We start from the raw sequence: 24,482 nt of genomic DNA, 5'->3' as shown, positions 1-24,482 counted from the left end.
CCAAGTGAAGCGAGGTGGGTTGAATCCAAAATTGTACCCACTTTGGTATTCATCGTTGTTAATGGCGTAAGCGCCATCGACATTATTGAACTTGAAAACACCACATAGGTATCGTATTGTCTGAATACCCACAACACAAGCCTTCTTAAGTAGTCAATTTGTATAAGAATGTCCAATATTTATTTATTACTAACGCCATCTGTTAGAGAAAGAAATAATTAACATTAGCACGAATGTTAATTCATCATTCTGCCAACAGATGTCGCTAGTAGTATTACCTTATTTTATTTTTTTAGGTCTATAAAATGATATTTTTATGTTTGATAACACATCTAGACATGAATTTAAATTACTATGTTAAATTTCAAACCTAACAGTGCAGTAGTTTTTCCGTAAAGTGTACCACAAGAATGCATAGTTCGTCGATTAGTGATAGGGCTCGCTTCGCTCGCCCTAATTATTTTATTTTTGCTACTATTTATTAGAAATCCGTATTTTCTGTCATTAAATTTAGTAAATCACATAAAATAGGAGTCGATTATCGTTCAAAAATGCTCCAAAATGTTTGCCTTGGCAGAAAACCAAGCGTCTGAAACTCTGATCACAAGTTGAAACTTAAAAAAAAATAATTAAAAAGTTAGTTGGCGGGAATTGGTTATGTATTATGTTCTTTCGCTTTACGACAATTTCGTGGTGTAAATTGCCGTGAAAAATGTGTTTTATTTTCCTCGCAATCGAAGTGAAAAGCAGAGTGTACAACAAGGGCATAAATGTCCATTTTTACCCTCGTCTACTATTTTGGTATTCGCTTCGCTCAGACCAAAAAATTGCCTCGGGTAAAAATGGGTCACTTTATGCCCTTGTTGTACAATCTACTATTTGTGCGCCTTTTTATTACGCAGCGAACGTGCTTACAAAGTTTTTCCTTTAACGGAATTGTAGAAAAACTCGGTGTTCGAATTATAGGAAAAAGAAAACACTTTTGAAGTACTTACAAAATAGGTAGCTAGCTTAAGTTCAGACTCTTTATACCATAATATATTAACAGTAAACATAAATTATACTTATTGTATGTTATGCCGTGTAAACTAGAGAAAACGTGTTTTCACTAAAATACGGTATGCGGTACATACTTTTATAATATGTATATATATACATCGATTTCCAAGAACAATACATATCGAGTAACGAGTTTTCAGCGAAACATTAATAAGTCTTAAAAAATAGACTGTACATACAAATATTGGATTTTTTAGGTTAAACTAGTCGAGTTCTTACAAACTCTGACAACTGACAACTGAGCCCTTGCGATGTTATCGCCGCGAAAATAACTGCTAATATTTCAGAAAAAATTTAACGGATGTCGTGAAAGCGGGCGACGGAAATTAGATATCCTTTTAGGTCATTTTAAGGCGGAACGAGAAATTTTAAAATGTTGCGAGATTGCTAGAGGCGAGATTTTAATGTGACTGGTTGATGGTCCATATATTATAAGCCATCCATAAATTAATGATTTGTATAATGTACAACTACTTACTAAGTAGTCCAGGCAATAGTTATTTGTACAACAAGAGATCAAAGTTTGATATTTCTTCGAGTGCTTATTTTGAGTCCCGTGCAAGCGAAAGATTCTATAATTTAGAATCTTGAGCGTAGTAAGGGATTCAAAAGCGCACGAGATGTAAATAACTTTGATCTCGTGTAGTACACAAAATTTTTCACCCTAAGCAGTGAGAACATACCTAGAGGGACAGAGATAATAGAACCCAAGTATATCGAACTTGTATTAGACCCCGCATGTTGAAATGACATTTGACTATAAAGGTCACTCAGTGAGCAAAATCGTATTTTGCTCACTGAGTAAGACACTCTCAGTGAGCAAAATGCGATTTTGCTCACTGAGTGAGACAAAATGACTCAGTGAGCAAAATCGCATTTTGCTCACTGTTTTTAAGAAGCAAAGTACCCTTGTTCGAACTGCTGAGGTGAAAAATATATACCTACACTTGTACTTGGGAAATCGTTTCTACCCCTATGCGAACATAGCGAAACGAAGAGCCTATGGCTAAAGGAAACCCGAAGAATCTTCTTTTTCTATTAGGGTAAATTGCACTAATAATGACTATTTGGGACAACCCTTTGACCCTTCACCCTTATTTAAAATGGTTCCTGCAAAATTGCAAAGGGGCCAATGATAATACTTTACAGAGTCCATTATTTGGTTGTAATCTGCCCTAGTATCACTAAATATAAAGAGGCTCGGGAAAGCTTTTTTCATCATCAAAGGGGCGCAAAAGGAGGTCCTTTTAAGGTCAGAATGTCTCTAATGTCACTTAAAAACACTGTGTGTTATCTCATGAAAACACCCTTAACTTAATCCCATCTTATTCGTAATTTTAACATGCGCCACTTACGCTAACATACGTTAAGCACACGATCCCTCGCCTAATGCTCATCGTTCCGTTATGAGCAGTCACTGCTCAGTAAGATTAAAGTGGCTCATACGTTTCTCCGAACCCATTTATCTAAGTCCACGTACCTACAAGATCGATGCCAGTGACATGGGATTGGAGTACGGAATTTTTCCTCGCAAGTTACCCTACAAGACAGGCGTAATGACCGTAATCATTAATCAAGTCGTCTTACGCGTTCGCAGGTGAGTCATGCATAAGAACCGGACATTTTGATGATGGTTTTTGCATATGAAAAAGAACTACCTAACTATTTACCTATTTGAACATATCTAAAAAGTCTAAAATACAATTTTCGTTTAGGTCTAAGTTGTTGTCTAAGGGCTATCGCTCTTGCATATTCGAGCGATAGAATAGCGGATAAAGAAATTTAGATTTTCGTTTTTCGCGATAGGCCTATGATAATATGACCAACTGATCAATAAAGGTCAGATTTTTAACTACTAGGGGTTGTGCACAAATCACGCGAGGTGTTTTCGGCTACTTTTTGACCCCCTCTCCCCCCTGGTGATATTTGGTGAGGTTTTTGGCTACCCCCCTCCCCCCTCCCCCACATAACCTCACGTGTATTTTTTTTTATTTTCCATCCGACCGGTCAAGGCTACTTACGCACTCCAAAATTTTGTAAAATAGACTCGCTATTTTGAAGTGCAGAGTGAAGATTTATGTTTAACGAAACCGAGAAAAAGTATTCTACTCATGTGGTAGGTATTTATTCTTAGTTTCGTCCACTGTAGAAAAATACACGTGAGGTCTCCTTATACCATTTGAATGAAAATTTAAGTGTTAACAGCCTGTATAAGGTTTTTCCAGACTAGCCTTGGGGCTTAAAACGAATGTCATGTTATGTCTTTTAACCCGACTACGGCGAAGCCAAGATGAAGAGTTATGATTTATGAATGTTATGATTTTGATCTATGAGGTGTACATCGATTAGTCTTTCGGGTCCGGTGGCATATCTTCTCGTAGCCTGCTAAAACCGTAGTATAAATTGACTTTATAAGAAAATCGATACCTAACATATATTATTACAAAAAACGATTTGACTGTTCAGATAACAGTCTTGAAACGCTTTACATGTAGTCCCAGTACCCGTTAGAGATGGCTTAGTTGTTTACACACTTTCCGGCCTTCACCCGGTCGGGGTTTTCCTTTAATAAAAACAATTGTAGTTGACGCAAAAAATTTTGGACTTTTTGGCGCTACTAAATACTACGAAAGTTACTAAGAAAAAATCATAATCCCATTATAATTTCACAGACTATAAGTTAAATGAAAATTACTATAAGAAAAATTGTAAAAAAAAAATAACATCGATTTTTACTGCAAAATCAGTGCTAGAAGTTGCATAGGCCAAATCATATATAGGTACCTACGTAAATATATAATATTCAGTAAGATATGAAAAATCGTACTACCATCAGAAAGGTAATTACTTACGCTATTTGTGATATACCTATGATAAAGTTTTTAAATATAAAACAATTACAAACCCCGAAAAAAACGCCCAAAATCACATGCTAAAAATCATCAACTTCTGGGTTTTTCCAAGTTTTCCGACATTTCGTCTCAAAGCAAATGTAATTTTTATTAATTAAAATACTGCGTAAATTTAAATATGAAATCGGTAAATGGATTAGTGTTGAAAGTTGACAAGTCTTAAAAATAAATATCAATCACCTCCAAAAGTACCTTTAATTCATAGGACAATGTTATGATGGAAATTTCCACCACCATGCAAAGAAGAGTTAACAGGTTGCCTATAAGTACACGGTACCTACTTATCCAACATGCGTTTTCCAAATTTACATAAATCGAACACTTGTTGTGTCGCCGCTGCCGGGCGCAACATTACTAAAACAAATTGTATTCACAATCGATAAGACATCGTGGAGGCTTCACTACCTACATATCTTACTATACCTACATGAAGACGTAGCTACATGTACTTACCCTACGCTATACTTATCAAGTTATATTATTAATTATTATGTACCTACAGGTTTTTGTAATCATTTTACACGATCAGTATTTCCGTCGATATAAAACGCCGACAACTAAAAAGCATGAAGCAAACGTTTTAACTTTTTTAATCAATTTTACGCGCGCGTAATGGGTTAGATTTCATCAAATTACTTTTTAACAGGCCGTTAAACGACATAGTGTAAGCTATCGTTAACGAATCAAGGTATAAACCCCATTACATACAATTAAGGTTCCATCAGGCGTTTGTTATCGCTCAATGCCGTAAAAACACGACTGAAACATCACATGGCCGATTTTCACCCACGCACGCTCTTATCAAGACAATGTCAACGCGAAGTTAACTTTTATACAAATACTTTAATTATAAAACATTTTGAAATAACTATAGAACAACTTTATTTTATGTTCTAGACAGGAAAAATCGTATTTAATTAAGCAGTAGGTAGTTATGTTAGATAAAAAAAGAAAATGTATTGAGAACTTACCTTTATTTTGGTTCGCCATTTTCATTTTCAGCCCATGAGCAGTATTGCATATTTTTCCCCAGATATTCACATTTCTCTCTATGTTTACGTTTTCTAAACACTGTCGGGAGCCACAGATGCTTCCGTGACGTGTTTTTCAGGCCGCGGGTGGTTACAAATGGCTTGTTTTGTAGAAAAATCGATGCCGCGCCGCGCGCAGCCGGTGGTTCCACGCAAGTGATAAGGGTTTGACTGCCTAACCGTAGTATCATCCTTGTAGGTACCTCCCCTTTATACATATACTTACACGCTAGCCAGCTATGGCTTTCAGCTGATACCTACGCGTTAAACGAGTAAAGTCGTAAAACGTGTAAAACTGACAAGTTTCAGCAAAGTCATACTTACCTACTCGCTTTTATTGTAATTAATGTACCGGAATAGCCGTTTGTATAAACTGGGGTTTCGTAATTGGGGTTTTAAATAGGGTAAGGGCAAGTTAATACCATAGAACCTTCTGTACCCATACAACCATTTCCAGTCGCCGTTACGACGCGGTGTTGACACATCTTGTGTCGACACCGTCTGTTTCGGTCACAATTCCAGTCGCAGAGTCGTCGCCGTGTCGACACAGTTACCAGAAATGGGGAAGGATCGACACATGACACAAAGTGACATAAAGTGTGGTCGCCGTGTGCACACATTGTTTCTGGTTTGCGACTACTTTATGCCAAAATCATTCGTTCATTCGTTCATTTTGTTCCTGTCAAATGGAAACTGTCAGATGGAAAAATACTTAAATAAAAATAAGTGACATTAATACGCCATCTCTAAAACGGATTACAAGACGTAATTATATATTGTTTGCATTTATATTACAATATGACTTAAATTATTATGGGGAATTAAACTGCTCGAGTGATTTGATAAACTAAGTGTAATATAATCAACGCGCCACCACATTGTTTTAGTTTAGCCGGAAATGAAATTGTTTACTTCTCAGTGCCTGTGTTCATAACTATATTATTTGAAGTATTTTTAGTACTTCGATGCGTATACTATACTTAAATAACAGAAATAACGCTTTACATACTACGAAACTTGTTAATTATGATGTATAAATATGGTTTAAGGCTGAGAAATATTGCAGTCACAAAGTAGTTGCAATGTTTCGACTTTGTGTCGACTCTGTGTTGACACATGACACGCGCTGTCAAAAGTAATAACAAAGTTACTGGTATGTTACTGGATTTGCAAAATGGCTCCTTGTGTTGATTTGTTTTCAGATATTCTCAAAGTGTAAAAATGCCGTGGTCAGAGATGGGCATTAATCGATTAACTGTTTATTCGACTAATTAATGGAATAAAAAAAGTTAATTCTCAAATTTTAATCGCGATTAGTTTAGTCGACCTAACATAGATTGAAATTGAATTAATCTGAATATTAATCGAATAAATTATCGATTAAATCTCGATTGAAAGTTGACAGGGGGCCATTTTTGTACGTAAAAATAATAGAAATGTCTTGCATGCAGATGGTAGCAAAACACTTTGTCATAAAAGTCGAGATGGGTGTCGGTTTTAGGGAGTGCCGATTTCGAAAATAATGATCATTTTGGAATCCGAAATGGCGGCCATGCACTGTGTCATAAAAGTCGTCATGGATGTCGTTTTATACGTTTTAGGGGGCCCCAATTTTGAAAATGATGACCATTTTGGAATCCAAAATGGCGGCCATGCACTATGCCATAAAAGTCGTCATGGGTGTCGTTTTATAGGTTTTGGGGGGCGCAGATTTAGAAAATGATAACCATTTTGGATTCCAAAATGGCGGCCATGCACTATGTCATAAAAGTCGACATGGGTGTCGTTTTATAGGTTTTAGGGGGCGCAGATTTCGAAAATGATGACCATTTTGGATTCCAAGATGGCGGCCATGCACTATGCCATAAAAGTCGTCATGGGTGTCGTTTTATAGGTTTTAGGGGGCGCAGATTTCGAAAATGATGACCATTTTGGATTCGAAGATGGCGGCCATGCACTATGTCATAAAAGTCGTCATGTATGTCGTTTTATAGGTTTTAGGGGGCCCCGCTTTCGAAAATGATGACCATTTTGGAATCCAAAATGGCGGCCATGCACTATGTCATAAAAGTCGTCATGGGTGTCGTTTTATAGGTTTTGGGGGGCGCAGATTTCGAAAATGATAACATTTTCAATTTAAAAATGGCGGCAATGCACTATGTCATAAAAGTCGTCATGGATATCGTTTTGTAGGTTTTAGGGGGCGCAGATTTCGAAAATGATGACTATTTTGGATTCCAAGATGGCGGCCATGCACTATGTCATAAAAGTCGTCATGGATGTCGTTTTATAGATTTTAGGGGGCGCAGATTTCGAAAATGATGACTATTTTGGATTCCACTTTTATGACAAAATACGTAGCCGCCATCTTGGATTATAAAATGATCATCGTTTTCGAATTCTGCTCTCCCTAAAACCTATAAATCGACATCCGTGAAAACGCAAGTTATCTTTATTTTCAGATCTAACAAATTGCTACAGAATACAAAGGACAAAAAAGAAGCGAGGAGGTAATGAAACAAGCAAAAATACAGATGATTCCTCGACGCAATTGGGTGATTCTTAAATTGTGTCCAGATTTTTTTTGTCATAAAAGTTTATATTTTTCACATATTACTCTCACAAGTTCCGTGACATTTCGACCTTGTAATTTTTTAAGTAAATGTTTTTGTTTATCTATGAGGATCTCACTAGAATAGTATAATCAAGGTATGTTTATATTTGATGAATGAAATAGTAACGCAAAAAATATATATATTTGTGTCTTATATTCCTGCCGAAGACTTTTATTTTACCTTTTCCTTCTACACATGTTTGGCCAAGTAATAAGAATTTAGGGCTCTCAATTTTATTTTGACTTCTACAACAGTAAAGCTACGAGGCCATGTTTGGTATCGTTTTCGTATAAATTCGCAGTACCAAATTTAGTTAAGGTATCACATTGACACCATTCCGAAGTAAATACATATAAACTTATTAAAATACTTTCTTTTAAACTCCTCTTCACGCTTAAACTGCTGAACAGTTTTAATTTAAATTTGGTACACATATATTTTGAGTCCCGAGACAGGATATAATAAGTTATCTCAAAAATCATCCTTTAAAGGTGTGAAATGAGGTGTAGGGGGGAATTCAGAATTGACTTCTTGAAGTTAATACTGTTTAAGTTTAGGTTTGAAGTCATGTTTTTTCATCATTTTTAACTAAATCAAAGATGTAGACCATCCCAAATTTCATATAAATCGGTTCAGCGGTTATTGATTTCCCGTACAAATTTCCACGCCACTTTTCACACCTTCAAAAGATGATTTTGGTTATAAGATCTATCCTATGTCCTGTTCCGGGACGCAAACTATTTCTATACCAAATTTCAACGAAATCGGTTCAGCGGTTAAGCGTCAAGAAGAGTTTCAAAAAAACCGGCCAAGTGCGAGTCGGACTCGCGTATTAAGGGTTCCGTACATTAAGTCCGACTCGCGCTTGACTGCACATTTCTAATAGGTTTTCCTGTCATCTATAGGTAAAGAACTATTTTGTGTATTCAGACGGACATACATACAGACGCACGAGTGATCCTATAAGGGTTCCGTTTTTTCCTTTTGAGGTACGGAACCCTAAAAAGATTTATTTTTATTTTGTGGAATGGTGTCAATGTGATATCTTAAATGGATTCAGCACCCCAGCTTTATACGAAAACGATACCAAACACGGCCTAGCACCTTCACTGATATAGATATATCAAGATAAAATTGAGAGCCCTAAATAAACTTTCAAGAGCGGATATCTCAAAAACTATTCAACATATCGAAAAAATTGACTGAATAAACTTGTAACAAATTAAATTAACTTTCATTTTGTATAAGTGACCATGTCGCTGAGATGCATAGTTTCCGAGATATAATCGAAAAACGGGAAAATGGGACCTTCAAAGCCCCCTCTCTCCCCCCGCTCAAGGGCTACGGCCGGGGACTTTTGATATGTTCACCTCCTAACTTGTCAAACCGAGTTACGGAGTCAAAAATTGTGTTCCGAGCATTTCCCTCTACAACTTTTGGAGCATTCGTTGCCTGACCTAAGTAGCTTATTGAATTTCTTTAAAAACTTTTCTGTAAAAGGTTGACGGGTGTTGGGTGTTTATATGGTTTCGGTCGATTATTATCATTTGCATTGCCCATGATGACTTACTAGAATTACGAGCACACGAGACACTAATAGTAGTTTGACAAACCTTGGTTTTCAAGAGGTATTTTATATTGACATTTGCTGTCACAAATTTGCTGTCAGATTTAGTCGCAAACCGCACGCAAAGTGCACACAAATGTGTCGACACCTTGTTACGGAAAAGTGTAGACACGGCGACGACACTTTGTTTCGAAACAATTCTAGACACATTGTGTGGACTCTGTTACGACACATCTGACATTTAGTTACCACTTTGTGATTCTGCGACTGGAATGGTTATATGGGTAGTTATATAGGTAGGCATAGTAGATTAGGTATGATGTACGCCTACTATTTTTTATCAAGCAAAGTCGTCATTAGGAAGGCTTTGTACGCAGTAGTACGTTACCTACTTCTCGCTCAGAAAAGTGATAAATAAAATTTCATGATTATAGAGTTCGACCAAGCTAAGTTGGCAGCGATTTTGATAGCCTAGACGGCGCAAGTGTTAAGTAAACCTCATAATTACATAGAAGTTTGACGTTCAAAATAACACTTGTACCGTCTGGGCTATCAAAATCGCTGCCAAGTTAGCTTGGTCTGACTCTATTATCCTTGGCAAAATGTTAAATAGGTGAATAATCTTTTCGACGAGCTTTAACTTAATTATACTAGGACACCTACCTAAAGCAACCTATAGGTACCTACCTAAAAAGGTGGAAAAACCAGCATTCGATGGAGCACTTTGATTGTTTGTGAACTAAACTACTCGGCTAAATCAACACACTCTACATGCACAAAGAGAATAATAACATAATCACTACGTTTTACATGCTCTTCATCAGCATCATTTCAAACATAACTGAACATAACTGACATTGACAAGGCGAATGACACTATGGTAATGGGCCAAGGGCCCAACGTTTTCTGTTCTCTTTCACGGCGCAGCAACTAGTATCATTTCTCTCTCCTCGCTCTTTTAAAAATGCCGTTTGTCAAAAAAGATGGACTTCAAATCAAGTGTTGCCTTTTTTGATGCGCCCAGGCTGTGTATGTGTGCGTAAAATCGTTTATGTCTGCTCTTTTAGGGATGTGAAAAGTAGATTTATATCATGTTATATATCAATAAACGCTACACAGCGGAACGAAATAGCGATTAATTGAAGCTTCAATATCTTCGTTAAACATGAACATAATTGAAATGCTAATGGATAATGAATATATTATAATGTAATAAAATAATTCAATTATTGCGGAACACATATTTTAGTAGGTATTTATGTATTTTAATTAAATATCTGAACTTTCCCTTGGTTCCCTGCAGGGGCATGACGATAAAATTGTGATCTGATAACCACAATAAATAATAAAAGCGTTTTTGTTCATTTTAGGTATCGTTAAACCTTTGAAGTAAAATTAAAATTGCAAGAAATGTCGATAGTTTATCGATATGACTTTATCGACATGGCTACAGCAAGGTGGGCCTCATTGTTAATCGTACACTAAACAATAGTGGGAACAGTGACAGCTCGCTGAGACGGGATCTCTATATATTAAATCTATGTAATGGGCTCTACAGAGATCACCAGTACATTGCCGATTGGTCCGATCTTAAGGCCCCATTCTCACGGCAGCTTTTTCAACGCGCGTTAAAAAAGCGTTTGAATGACACAAATGGATAACCATGTATCTATTCACACGACAGCGGTGGCACTTTTTATCAAGCGTTGTTGGACTTTCGACTTTAAGCCTTGGTCGTTCAATCTAATTTAGAGTGCAGACAGATTCAAGCGCTTTTTTAACGCGCGTTGAAAAAGCTGCCGTGCGAATGGGGGCTTACGGATGACAGATCGCAATGATAAATTGGTGTTGCGTTTCGATATTCCTGCAACCTTACCGACTACCATCCAATTAAATTTATTTACCTACACTTAATTTATTTATTTAATCGTATGGCTTATACAAAAATAGGCAGTTATATAAATGTCACAGAATAAAAATTACATTACAATTAAAAATTAAATTAAATGTCAATATTCAGTGCGTTCAGCCACGCAATTGCGTCGGATGTTAGGCGCAGCAGGTCGTCTGGTGGTCCCGAGTATGAGTGCAGAGGGCATCGCTGAATTATATGGTCCATAGTCTGGACCTACACTTAATGTTCTAAGTCGTGTACAAATGAGAATAATACCAAACTTGCTTTTTGATTTCAATATTGACTATTCTATCACAGCGCACACTACGTAGGCCACGCACACTATGCACTCCACATAAAGCGTTTAGTTCTTTATTTTTGGGACGATGACATTATTGACACATGACAGGATTGACAGGCAGACAGGTATCATTGAATTTGAGAACGAAATTGAACGAAATAAACAAAAAAATCACTACAATAAGTTTATCACTCTAGTAATGTAACTTATTGTGTCTTGTCTAATTAACATGATAAAATATAATATATGAAAATAAATACTCACTGCAATAGTTAACAAGACAGTTAACAGTTGAGGGTTGACGTGGTTTAATAACATCGTTACAATATTTCCTTGTTTTTATAAGCAACATGAAGGACACTAAAATGAGTTCCCATCTATCGGGGGGCAGGTTAAATGTGGCTTTAGTCCAAGAGACCATGAGAAAGGATTTATTAAACCTTCTTCAGATGTGTGAGGGTCCCAAAGTAAGAGATAAGCAATTAAGCAAGTCAACAAATATATTTTAGATTTTATATTGGTTTTGTTATTATTTGCCTTTTTCAGATAACTATTTGGGATGAGTGGCTAGCTGGTCCTGTAGGTCTCGTAGCGCAGTATTCCTTGCTCAAAGAACATGAAGTCGCAGATATGTTTTTGTTGAAGCCGGGAAGCCTGCCCACTATTTCTGTGAAACACATAGTTTTCATCGCTAGAGCTAAGCTAGCTTTGATGGACTTGGTCGCTGATTATATTAATTCACTCAGGTAAGTTTACCATCAAGAAATATTATCCCTAATCACATTAAAGACTACCACAGCATCATAGTACAGTCACCTAATAATAATAATATGTTACTCTTTGAAGGCCACAAAAATATGTGATGTGATATTTTTGCGGCATTTGTTGTGTAACATATTATTGCAGGTGACTGTACTTCATATTTTATTTATTTTTATGATATGAATCTACAAAAATAAAATTACTATTACTTTTAGTTTCTAAACCATTTATTATAATCTATAAAAATAAACACAACAAAGCATTTTTATTAATAAATTAATAGTTTTGTAAACAGTGTAAAAATTTGATCTAATGAAAACACAAAAACTGTCTAGTTCTTATAATAAATGTTGATAAATTTGCTGCCACTTGTTGGCTGAATGTATATGGAACAAAAATGGCAATAATTGTTAACCAGTCTATTCAAATTGTGAACAAATGTGTTAGTTCTTTTTCTAACATGTTGATTACTTCAGAAGGTAAATCTTTATGTTCAAACTTAATGTCTCCACTAATACAGATCCAAGCAAACCTACCCAGTAGAGTTCCATCTGTTCTTTGTGCCGCGGAGGAGTGAGCTCTGTGAGAAGCACCTTGCGAACCGAGGAGTCCTGGCCAGCCTCACCATACAGGAGTTCAAGTGTGATATCTTCCCGTTTGACAGTGATGTCATGTCTTTGGAGCTGCAAAATGATTTCAGGTGAATTTTCTCTTGTCTTGTTGTGTGTTGTAATTGTGTATTCAGCTAAATCAACTATAAGGAATTATCTTAAATATTAACAGTCAGCTTTCTAACTTGATGGCTTCCTTTTCGCAGGCCAGATTGGGTTGCCTTTGGCTATACTTTGATATATTGTATAACATCTTTTAAAACGGAAATTAGGTACACATATTTAAAAAATGAGCGCAATAGATGTGCGGCTGGCTGCCGCGGAATCTAATTCGGAACCAACTCGGGTTTGTTCGTAAATGCACCACGGCTCCCCGCACCTCTCTCAGCTCTTACACATTAATTGACCCTGTTAATGAAATAATATTTACATCGCGAACACTTGGTAACTTCAATGTAGAAAGTTGTAGTATTCTCTTCAGTTGTAGTAACTGAGGTTTTCCAGTGTCTGTAGTAATTAAGTTTTTCTTGTAGGGAGAATTATTTGGAAGGCGATCCAACTTGTGCGTACCAATCTGCGCTCGCCTTACGCACGATACAACATCTGTACGGCATCATACCGCGCGTGTTTGGAAAAGGAGTCGCTGCTAAACAAGTACGTATAAAAAAGGAACCTCGACACGAAAAGAAGAAGAAGTACATATATTTCTCGAATACATGCTTAACACATTCAGGGCCAAGAACCCGACTGTTCGTAGCGACTACGCGCTCCATACGGCAAAGACGTGGCTACGCGCTGCGAACGTAACCCATAGCATTTAGTGGCAATGAATGTGTTAAAAGAAAAGAAATTAGATCCATCCCAAATAATAAATTATAATTTGAAATGCTGCTATACTTTTACTAATTTTTGTTGCTGTTACCAGTCTGAAATAATCCACACACACCTGTCACAGTTTAACCATGACATGATAATAAAAACAAGTATAATTTATTACTCTTTTTTTACACGTTATGACACCTGCAGCTGTAGTAATATGTTACTTCTATTTTACCAATGTTTAAGAAATAACACTGCAAATGAACTGATTTTTTTGTCTCCAGGTATGGGACCTGCTATGTCGGCTGAACAAGGAAGAGCAGGGTGCTTCAAAGGGAGCCTCTACATCTTGTATAGACCAGCTGCTGTTACTCGACCGCGCTGTGGACTTCACTAGCGTCATGACCACGCAGCTTACATACGAGGGACTTATAGGTAACCATGTACAATCTCATGGCTGATAAGATTCTACAACCTGGGATGCGGACCGCCCCCCGTGTATAGTCGTTCGATTTGTAGCTGGCCCCAAACGGCTAATCCTTTGTCTATTGTTAAGTAAAACCGCACGTGCTACTGCAAAAAAGGGTCGTATAATTATTCTAATTGGCACCGCGCCGGCTACTCCAACGCTCCAAAAACCACATATTTTAGACTGGTTCTGTAGCGTTCGACTCGTCGGCACGATTTATATGATTTTATACGCTCTACCATTAGGTCTAACATTTAATTACTAGGCAAATGTACGCACAGCCTCGGGCGCTCGACGATCTTTTTCACGCAGAATTTCTTAAGGAAATAGCTTGTTTTGTGTGAACCTTATTTACTAATCTCTGGTCAAATTTAGGCATGAATCCTAATTCAACATTCTTTTATTTATAGACGAGCTATTTGGCATCAAAGGCTCAACAGCGACATTCCCCGCGCACAAGTTCATGAGTTCCGACGAGGCGAGCACCACCGAAATTAAGGCGGGGGAGAAAAAACGCATCATTCTCAATTCAGGAGAAGAACTGTTTGCTGAGCTACGGGATTGTAACTTTATTGCGGTTAGTGAATTTTAAACCTTACTAGCGTAAAAATATGGTACCTCATAAGCTAGCCATACACGTACGGATTTGCCCGCCGGATCTGCCTGAAAGATGTGTCTTCCCTCACCCACTGGGAAGATGGACGGAAGACCTAAAGAAGTTTGGCAGCGACGACTGGGTAACAATAGCCCAAGACAGGGAAATGTGGAGTAAAATGGAGGAGGCCTTTACTCGTCAAGAGGTCCTTAATAATAAAAACTAAATTATTGATCAGAATTCATTTTAAATTTGCACGACATTAGTTTGATAATATTTAATTTAATTTAATAATGTATTACTATTTAATTTAATAATGAAATATGTATACTTTTTTTGTTAAGGAATTAAATGGCTTAAATAAAAAAATAAATAATATAATACTTGAAATGCGCACAGGTCGGCGCAGCGATATCGAAGAAAGCGCGCATAATCAAAAACGAGCTAGACGAACGGCACCGCCACCACGAGAAGTCAGTCCAGGAAATCAAGCATTTCGTCAACCGCCTGCCTCAGATGCTGGCTACCAAGCAGTCGGTGTTCACTCACACAGCCATCGCTGAGTGTATCAAGGAGGTGAGCAGTCAATATATACCACACGCTAAGGGTTCTCAATCTGTGACGTCGTCTCAGGATGTCAGGAACTCGCATGCTCTTTTCGCACTCTTGAGTCTCTTGATACTTCCTAGACGTATCTAAACGTAGAAATCGATCGTTTCCGCTGTTATTATATCTACGTATTTGGTTTCCGCACGCAGCTTCGTTATACGAGACGGTAAGCGTTATGGAAGCCAATAGCGATGTATGCATTTTCTGTGGTGGCCGCCTTTACTTAGTGGGCAGTATAACCTAATTTTCAAATATTAACCTAAGGGGGTTAATCATGTCATAAAACTTTACGAGCCTGATTTAGTTAAATTATGTTTTATCCCTTTCTTACAAATACATAAATCGAAATGACAGATAAAGACAAACGATTATTAGCTAATTGAGGCTTGTAGCACGTTTATGAATAAGGGGGTGAGTACTCATAATTTATCCAATATTTTAATTGCAGACAACAGATTCATTCGAGTTTCAAGACACGATACGGTGTGAGGAAGACTTCCTGAACTGTATTGAAAACGAGAAAGCGTGTCCCTACATTGAAGACCTCATCGCTCAGAAAGCACCTCTCACTAAGGTAAATACTTACTTAATTTCTCTTTTACTCAAGGATGTGGTGTGAACAGTCACCTGCAATAATATGTTACTCTTCGAAGGCCCCAAAAATATGCAACACGCTCTTATGGCTCTACAAATAAGATCGTATGAGATATTTTTACGGCCTTCGTTGTGTGACATATTATTGCAGGTGATTGTACCAATCCTATCGAACAATTGGTCACACAAAAATAATAGTTTATTTGAGATTCTCACAACGAGCCTTTTCATTTGACACATAAGTATGTCACACGATATAGCTTGAAAACTTTTTTTAGTCGTCTATATTACCCCTCAAATATAGACCGAATGATTCTTTATGTACGTTACATCGTACATGTACGCCTATTCTGTCTATGACTTACATACCTACATCAAAGAGGATTTGAAGAAGAGAGTTACTGTCATGGTAAATTATGTAGCTACAGTTCATTTACTGCCATCTTTCGACAGAAGATTAAACCTGTTTGAACGCCATTTGATTTTGATCCTTATTCTTTAACTGATATGTGTTAACTTTTTAAATATTAATATTCACGCCATCTACTCGAGCATAGGCTGAAGGTTGTGGCGCCATCGCTCGAAAATATGGAACCATACCTTTGGCCTATAGTCGAGTAGATGGCGTGAATATTAATATTTAATAAGTTAACACGTATCACTGAAAGAATAAGGATCAAAGTCAAATGGCGTTCTAAAAGTTTTATTTTCTGTCGAAAGATGGCAGTAAATTTACAGTGGCTACATTATTGACTTTGACAATCCGTCTCTATAGACTTTATTCTCTTTGCCTACATGTATTATGTATGTGTACCCAATTTCAACATAACCGATCCAATAGTTTCGGAACAAATTGGCTGTTTAGCAAATTTAAAAAACCGGCCAAGTGCGAGTCGGACTAGCGCGCGAAGGGTTCCGTACCATTACGCAGAAAAACGGCAAAAAAAAACATGTTTGTTGTATGGGAGCCCCACTTAAATATTTATTTTGTTTTTAGTATTTGTTATAGCGGCAACAAAATTTCAACTGTCTAGCTATCACGGTTCATGAGTTACATCCTGGTGACAGACAGACGGACAGATGGACAGACGGACAGCGTAGTAGTAATAGGGTCCCATTTTTACCTTTTGGGTACTGAAACTGAACCCTAAAATTAGGTTTTTAAACCTTATACTTGTTCCATTCAGGTCCTTCGTCTGATCTGCCTCCAATGCGTGACCGGCTCCGGCCTCAAGCCAAAAGTACTGGAATATTATAAAAGAGAGCTAGTCCAAGTGTATGGTCTGATGGCGTGGCTCACTCTCTGCAACCTGGAGAAGTGTGGTCTATTGAAGGCACAGTCGGGCGCGAGGCAGTACGCAGTGTTGAGGAAGGTATGTACCCAAAAGTACTGGAATATTATAAAAGAGAGCTAAACCAAGTGCATGGTCTCATGGCGTGGCTCACTCTCTGAAACTTGGAGAAGTGTGGTCTATTGAAGGCACAGTCGGGCGCGAGGCAGTACGCAGTGTTGAGGAACCGTGTACCCAAAAGTACTGAAATACTATAAAAGAGAGCTAGTCCAAGTGTATGGTCTCATGGCGTGGCTCACTCTCTGCAACCTGGAGAAGTGTGGTCTATTGAAGGCACAGTCGGGCGCGAGGCAGTATGCAGTGTTGAGGAAGGTATGTACCCAAAAGTACTGGATTATAAAAGAGAGCTAGTCCAAGTATATGGTCTCATGGCGTGGCTCACTCTCTGCAACCTGGAGAAGTGTGGCCTATTGAAGGCACAGTCGGGCGCGAGGCAGTTTGCAGTGTTGAGGAAGGTACGAGTATGTATCCAAAAGTACTGGAATACTATAAAAGAGAGCTAGTCCAAGTATCATCAAATAATGTAGGTTAAAGTCTGGTCGTTCAGTGACAGATCTAGGCGGTTTTGTATTTGTTTGGTTAACCAATAAATGTTAGAACTACCCGAAAATGTACAAATTGTTGGGTTTAGTCTTATTTAAATACCTAAAGATACGGAGTATAAATTTACAATTCACTAAAATTAATTTATATTTTAGACGCTACACCTGACCATGGATGAGTCAGAGCTAGACAGCAAGGACAAGAGCTACCTGTCAAGCAAATATACACCTTTGACCGTACGGCTTAGCGAGCATATTGCCAAGAACAAGGGATGGACTGGTAAGTCATTTCATTCTTTTATTTTCTGTTTGAATAATTTCAGCAGCTTTGCTTTATGCAGTTTGGCAGAAGAAAAAACTGTACAAATAGGGTTTATTTCGCCTGAATAAGTGTTTTTTTTTTATCGTAACTGAAGATCCTATTTGGGCGGCAGCCCTTGCTTAAAGTAAGGTAGACCGCGAGGCGCATCAGATCACGGGGCGAATCGGATCAAGATGAAAAATCCGTTAAGTTGATATTTGAAATATTACATTTATATGGGGGCACTAAAATTGCACGTTATGTGCGTCTCTCATGACTTAGCCTGCGACGCCAGTCATAAGCAATATTTTAAATATATACATTTTAGTCTGACCCGATCGACCCTATGATCCGAATCGTCTCGGTCTACCCTAATGACATTCGACTTAACTTGAATACTTCGGGTAATTCCGAAAATGGACACAAATGTGCTATTTAAGAGTGTATTTGGAATTAGCCGACATTCTGAAATATTCCGAATAACTAGAGTGTATGCAACAGTTCCGGTCGGACCTTAGTCGTTTTTTGACCATGGCGTTACAATTTTAGTTTTCATCAATTCTATAATTACCTAATTGTATAATATTAAGTTCAAATGTAGTTAACAGAGTAATGATTAGGTTTAATAAAGAACAAGAGTCATTTTGTTAGTCTCTAACATTAACTTCGTACAATATAATCGACAAACGAACAGAAATATGCACGAGCGATAACAAGCAGCTAATATAGTTACGGATGGATGACGTGTACCAGTAGATAACGGTTACATTCTACTAATTCACGGGCCAATTGAGGTCTACCAACAAGAATAATTAATGACCTAATTTAAAGCTTGTTCAAAATTGAGTATTACGGCTCCTATATGTAAATTATACGAGCCAAAAGACCGCGAGGAGAAGTAGGATTGTAAAACTGTAAAAAAAAACGTTATCATGCATTTGTTTTTTACAGTTTTTAGGGTTCACCCAAAGGGTAAAAACGGGACCCTATTACTAAGACTCCGCTGTCCGTCCGTCCTCCGTCTGTCTGTCTGTCTGTCACCAGGCTGTAACTCATGAACTACTGTGACAGCTAGACAGTTGAAATTTTCACAGATGATGTATTTCTGTTGCCGCTATAACAACAAATACTAAAAACAGTATAAAGTTAATATTAAAGTGGGGCTCCCATACAATAAACGTGATTTTTTTGCCGATGGTACGGAACCCTTCGTCCGCGAGTCCGACTCGTATTTGGCCGGTTTTTTCCGAATGAGAACCTTGTTTTGTGTATTTACTGAAACCGTGATTTCAATGTTTGTTTACTTAAGATGAGTAAAGTTTTTGGTTTTACATCGTTAGTACCTAGTTGGATAGTTTAATAGTAAGTCATTTTAATGTTTTTACCGATTTCGTATGATTTAAATCAACTGTTACTAACTGCTACTACTGTTAAAAGGTTTTTAATCTAAAACTATATATAAGTAAAATTATATAATTTTCGTAGACATTGCATATCTGCCAAATGCCTAGAGTCCGACCATGCTACGTTTTATGCGTTAAGTATAGCGCCCTGTATGCATTATCACTGACAAGTTTATGCAAACTTAACGTGGTCGGAGGCTAGACAGGAACCGAGAATTTACTAATAAAATTACATCATGTTCCCAGGAATCCAGGACATGCTAGGACTCCTCCCAGGCGCCACAATAGACGAACTCCAAACCCTACAACCACGCAGTGCGCGCCGCAACTCCTCCTCAAGCGAAACTTCATCCTCCCTGGAAAGTCCCCGAGTGGTCCTGGTATTCTTCATTGGGGGATGCACGTATCATGAGATCTCTGCTCTTAGAACTATTAGCCAGATGGAGGATTCTAATGTAGAGTTTGTGGTGTTGACTACGAAGTTGATCAATGGTACTACTTTTATAGAGTCGCTTATGGAGGTGGAGTAACTAGACAATGGCGTAATTTGTTTGTTGTAAGGTGTATCCGGGGAATTTCGAAAATAAAGTAATATGATATGGAATTAAGTGATTTTGGGGAATCACCCACGCAACATTCTGAATTACCCAAATACACCTCAATTATCATGTCTATTATTTAAACATTAAATAAATATAAGGTCATAAGCCACCATTTATTAGGGCTACTGGCAAATGATTGTGTATGGCATACAAACCAATAAATAATTATAGCAAGTGTATCAGTAGTTTGGCTTGTTCTATAGTCTAAATGCAAAGAAATTATTATTCCATTAGCGCCATTTGCTAAAAAATGTGAATTTTATAGAATGGCCTGTATGTATAACTATTTACATTAAGATTATGTTAAGTATACCAAAGTTGTTTGTAAATTTTGTATTTTAGATAATTATAATGAGATATAGCTATATTTACCTATACATAATTATATTGCTTGTTCATATACATAGAACTGTAAATTTTAAAATAAAATAAACTTCATGAAATATTTGTCGTTTGTTTTATTAAAATTTCATATTGATTAACTTGCATATAATATAATTTGATCAGTTTCATTAAATAATCATACAAAAATCCTGCATGCTTACTACCTATATTTTACAGTATTAAAGCTTTAGCGTAACAAAAATAATTTCGTACACCATTCACCATGCCCTTGACTATTCTCATAAATATTCGTTACTTGTGTATTTTGTGATATTAGACTTCTTTGGCTGTGCCACACTGACGCCGTGTTTCTTTGCTAGTGCCAACAACTTGTCATTCTCATATCCAACTTCCTCCTTGTAACATCGGAGCATCAGAGGCATCACTGTATCCAAAATGAACCTGAAATTCTTTTGAGCGTATATTGAATCATTTCCTACACCAAGCACTAGCCTGGCATTAAAAATAGCGTAGATGCAATCATCCAAAGTTTCCATCAGGTCCTTAGTAACAAGAGTTAGTCCCACTTTCTGAATAGTTATCACAGACTGAGCAAACCATATGGTACTACTAGAGAGGTCCACCCATGTCTCGTTTATAACATACTTAGCTAATATAAGGCCCAAATTCTCCATCTGTGTCAAAAACTTCTGGACACCCGCTTTAGTGTGCATGTTGACAGGGGTCCACTTATCTTCTGCTAGTTTTGATTTCATGGAATCTATAATTTTTTCTTTATACTCTTTAAGAGCTTTGTTTGTGGGTGATCTTAAGGAGCTGTTCAGATGAAATCTCAGGTCCAGCCCAAACTCACAGAACAACGAGCATTGATCTCTAAGACTCTGAACACACTCCAGAACTGAATCTAAAGGACATTGCGGTGTGAACACCTGTTTAATGATTTGACTGAGCAGCATTCTGAGTTGCAGGCTCGCCCACACTATGAAAGCACTAATTTTATTCTTAGGAAATAGAGTTGTAAACTCTGTTAAGGCATCACTCAATGAGCAGAAGAAAATCTCCCCAACTTGCTTAACATATGTATTAATAGTACCCTCTAGCTGGACTCCTTTGATGTGGACTTTCACCGTGTGGCTGCAGATAGCCAGGAACAGTTCACAAGCCTGACTCGTCATGTTAAACTTGTTGAGAATAAGCACCGGGTACCGGGAAGACTGAAGCCCTCCCCGTGGACTCCAGTTGTGAGTCACATCGAGTTCTTTTAGCAATATATCTATTAGAATCTTCTGTTTCTGTTCAATCTTCTTCAAGATGCCATCTCTCTCAGGGTGGGTTTTAAATTCATCAGAATTCAAAGATTTCTGAGCAGATACCATTAATTCGTAAGTTTTTTGAAAATGTCTTTCAACTATGAGTACATCCAGTTCCTCGGTGACATCGGCAAGCCATTCCGGTAGTGTTGGGATCTGTGGTGATGGCAATTCCTCTACTGATAGACTAGGAGACTCCACTAACTCTGGCTTAGGCTTTTCATCCTTCTTTTTCAGTTTAGAATTCTCATTTTCAATATACATTTTCTTGGCCACATCAAACTTATCCAACCAGTCTTTTTTAATTGCCATACTGTTACATTGGAAGACCCTCGTGTCGGGGAATGCTAGTACCTTGAATGCTTGTTTCACAGTACCTAGGTCGCGCACGTTAACTACGGCCAAAGTACTAATAGGATAGCTTGCTTGGAATTTATACCTCGATGGCCCCCGGCGGTTTGATATCCAAGAGGACAGCATGAGACAGTCATTGAATAAGTAAACATGCATTCTCTGCAAAGCGGTATTCTCTTCTGCGTCGATCTCCAGCAAGTCTCCCTCATGAAGAAGAGTCCGGTCTGGGGTGTCTAATAAATTCATGCAACTTTCAACCTTATCCATGATAGTGTTGAGTTTGTTTTTCCTCTGCTCTTCCGCTTTCTCGGCTTCGAAATCTTGTGTATCCAGAGACTCCCGGGAAATGGTATTATCGTGCCCCAAAACAGAGGCATGAGAGAGCGTCGTAAGCACAGACCTTTGCTCGCTAAGTAGGCGGGACAGCTTGTACATTTCAGCCTCCAGGTGAGATATCTCTGTCGCCGTCTCGATGAACTGCATGTAATTTTCGTAAACATTTTTCTTGAGAGCGCTTGCGGTATCTTCGGCGAGGACTTGAATCTTCTCCTTTCGCTGTTGCAGCTCCTCCCCTCCGACGCAGGATCTCGCTAATTCCTTCACGTAGCGATCCGGGCCAAAGTCTGCTTTTGCAAACTTCTCCATGTTGATGTCGGACATGGTTTCGCATAAATATCAACAGTTTTATGGAATTAAATAGCAAAATACTCTGATTCAATCATCATTCGTTATCGAACGACAGACAGAAAACGCATCAGAGACATTTTTATGTATTTAAACTTCGTCAGACATTCCTAAACGTCAAACATGCGTCAAACGACTTAAACGTGTCATACGCCCTCGTTTTTTGGTTACATCTCGAATTTTTATGCTGCATGTTCCAAATTTCAGAGAAAATAATTTATGTATACGAAAAAAGAACCGCACGAAATATTGAATGAAGCAGTTTAAGTATAATATATTATATAAATGAAAATCTAAACTGTTTGCGACTTTTGAGTTTTGGTTTTCAAAAAACACCTAAGCCAAATGTCAAAACGTTTTGATATTGCTTAGTTCACTCAAGCAACACACTTTACACACTATAAGAACCGGTTTTGGTCCTTCGAGCCAGATAGAGTTGGCTCAAGCTATTTAACTCTGCATCGCGTGTGATAGCACAGACTGTGGAAGTTTTATTTTAAACGTTATAATTTCATAAATATTTGACGTTTATGATAACACTTCTATGCTCTGTGCTATCGAATTCGCCGCAGTTATCTTGGTCTAACTTTACCAAAAGCAGGGGTGCGAAACTCCTACCTTCGGGCAAACTCGGCTCCGTTCGGCTCAGCATTGCTCCGAGCAATTATTAGGGTGGACTGGACACAGATAAGATAATGGCTTGAATTCTGCCATATATTAGAAAGGGACAGCATGATTCGACCCTGAACCGCTGTCAAACTTCGGTTTTGTAGGAAGTTTCCTTTCGTTTCGGTAGTACTATTTATTTATTTAAACTTTATTGTACAAATTAAAAAAAAAAGAGTACAAATGGCGGACTTAACGCCTTGAGGCATTCTCTACCAGTCAACTATTGGGCTAAACAGAGACACTTAGTTTGGTGCAGGATTGTAAATAGTGTATATGAGAATATACCATTTATATACCTACACAAGTCGAGAGTACATACTGTGATACTATACTTACTAACACAAATATACATTTTGAATATACCTACGTATATACAAATTCAATAAGTATATATAAATAATATAATAATTATGTACCTATACTCTGTATCTTTAGGTTACTGAAATAAGAGTAAACAAATAATTTCGGGTAGTTATAACATTTATTGATTACCAACTAAATACAAAACCACCTGGATATGTCACTGAACGACCTGACTTTAACCTACATTATTTGATCATGTAATGTTTTCATCTACCCTCAACTGGCATAAGAAGCCATCTGAGGGTAGATTTTGTTTACTCTTTTTTAAATACCTAAAGATACAGACTATAGTGTGAGACATCACGTAGATATTTATTTTAAATAAATGTTTTCGCAACTTGTTTTTGAATGTAAGCTTGCTCTGAGCTTATCTGATAGGCAGAGGGAGAGCATTCCATTTATTCTGTGCCAAAAGGGGTTTTTTCAAAATTATTCAAACCGACATAAATTACTGTTTCACAAAACCATTTATTAGTTGATAGTATATATGACACCATTGTCGTTATATTATCCGAAAAACTGCTCAGCTTACTGGTCAAAGGTCCAGTGATCCTCTCTACAACGTCAAATCTTCGAATATTTATATTAGATTAAGGTAAACTACCCTATGATCGCGACATCGCGGCACCTAGCTCACATGATGACATGATGGGCACCTTTTAAGGCAGCACCAGCAGTGATACTCTCCAATAACTAGTACTTTTCTTTTCAGTGGTTCA

General features: G+C 37.6%; 3 protein-coding genes across 4 annotated transcripts in view; 1 reads left to right on the top strand and 2 right to left on the bottom strand.

Annotated features, from left to right (window-relative positions):
* LOC134800164 (small G protein signaling modulator 2-like) overlaps window positions 1–5,218 on the bottom strand; it is a 135,690-nt gene extending 130,472 nt beyond the window's left edge. For both annotated transcript variants that reach the window (XM_063772639.1, XM_063772640.1), the window contains exon 1: window positions 4,943–5,218. In XM_063772639.1, coding sequence (XP_063628709.1) covers window positions 4,943–4,967 — 25 coding nt within the window. In that variant the 5' untranslated portion in view covers window positions 4,968–5,218. The remainder of the gene's footprint in view (window positions 1–4,942) is intronic.
* A 6,325-nt stretch (window positions 5,219–11,543) lies between these two features.
* On the top strand, window positions 11,544–20,723 carry LOC134799995 (vacuolar protein sorting-associated protein 33A). Its single transcript, XM_063772431.1, has 11 exons — window positions 11,544–11,846; window positions 11,926–12,125; window positions 12,662–12,841; window positions 13,286–13,406; window positions 13,856–14,006; window positions 14,451–14,617; window positions 15,035–15,211; window positions 15,693–15,818; window positions 17,026–17,211; window positions 17,889–18,012; window positions 19,683–20,723. Exons 1-11 carry the CDS (start codon window positions 11,730–11,732, stop codon window positions 19,964–19,966), a joined length of 1,833 nt encoding a protein of 610 aa, XP_063628501.1. The 5' UTR covers window positions 11,544–11,729; the 3' UTR covers window positions 19,967–20,723.
* Window positions 20,496–22,831, bottom strand: LOC134799994 (exocyst complex component 8). The gene has a single exon (XM_063772430.1). The coding sequence runs from the start codon at window positions 22,705–22,707 to the stop codon at window positions 20,662–20,664; it is 2,046 nt and encodes a 681-aa protein (XP_063628500.1). The 5' UTR covers window positions 22,708–22,831; the 3' UTR covers window positions 20,496–20,661.
* Window positions 22,832–24,482: the final 1,651 nt, after the last annotated feature.

This window comes from Cydia splendana, chromosome 19, assembly GCF_910591565.1.
Source record: "Cydia splendana chromosome 19, ilCydSple1.2, whole genome shotgun sequence".
Classification (NCBI taxonomy): domain Eukaryota; kingdom Metazoa; phylum Arthropoda; class Insecta; order Lepidoptera; family Tortricidae; genus Cydia; species Cydia splendana.
This window is presented reverse-complemented; position numbering and strand designations above follow the sequence as displayed.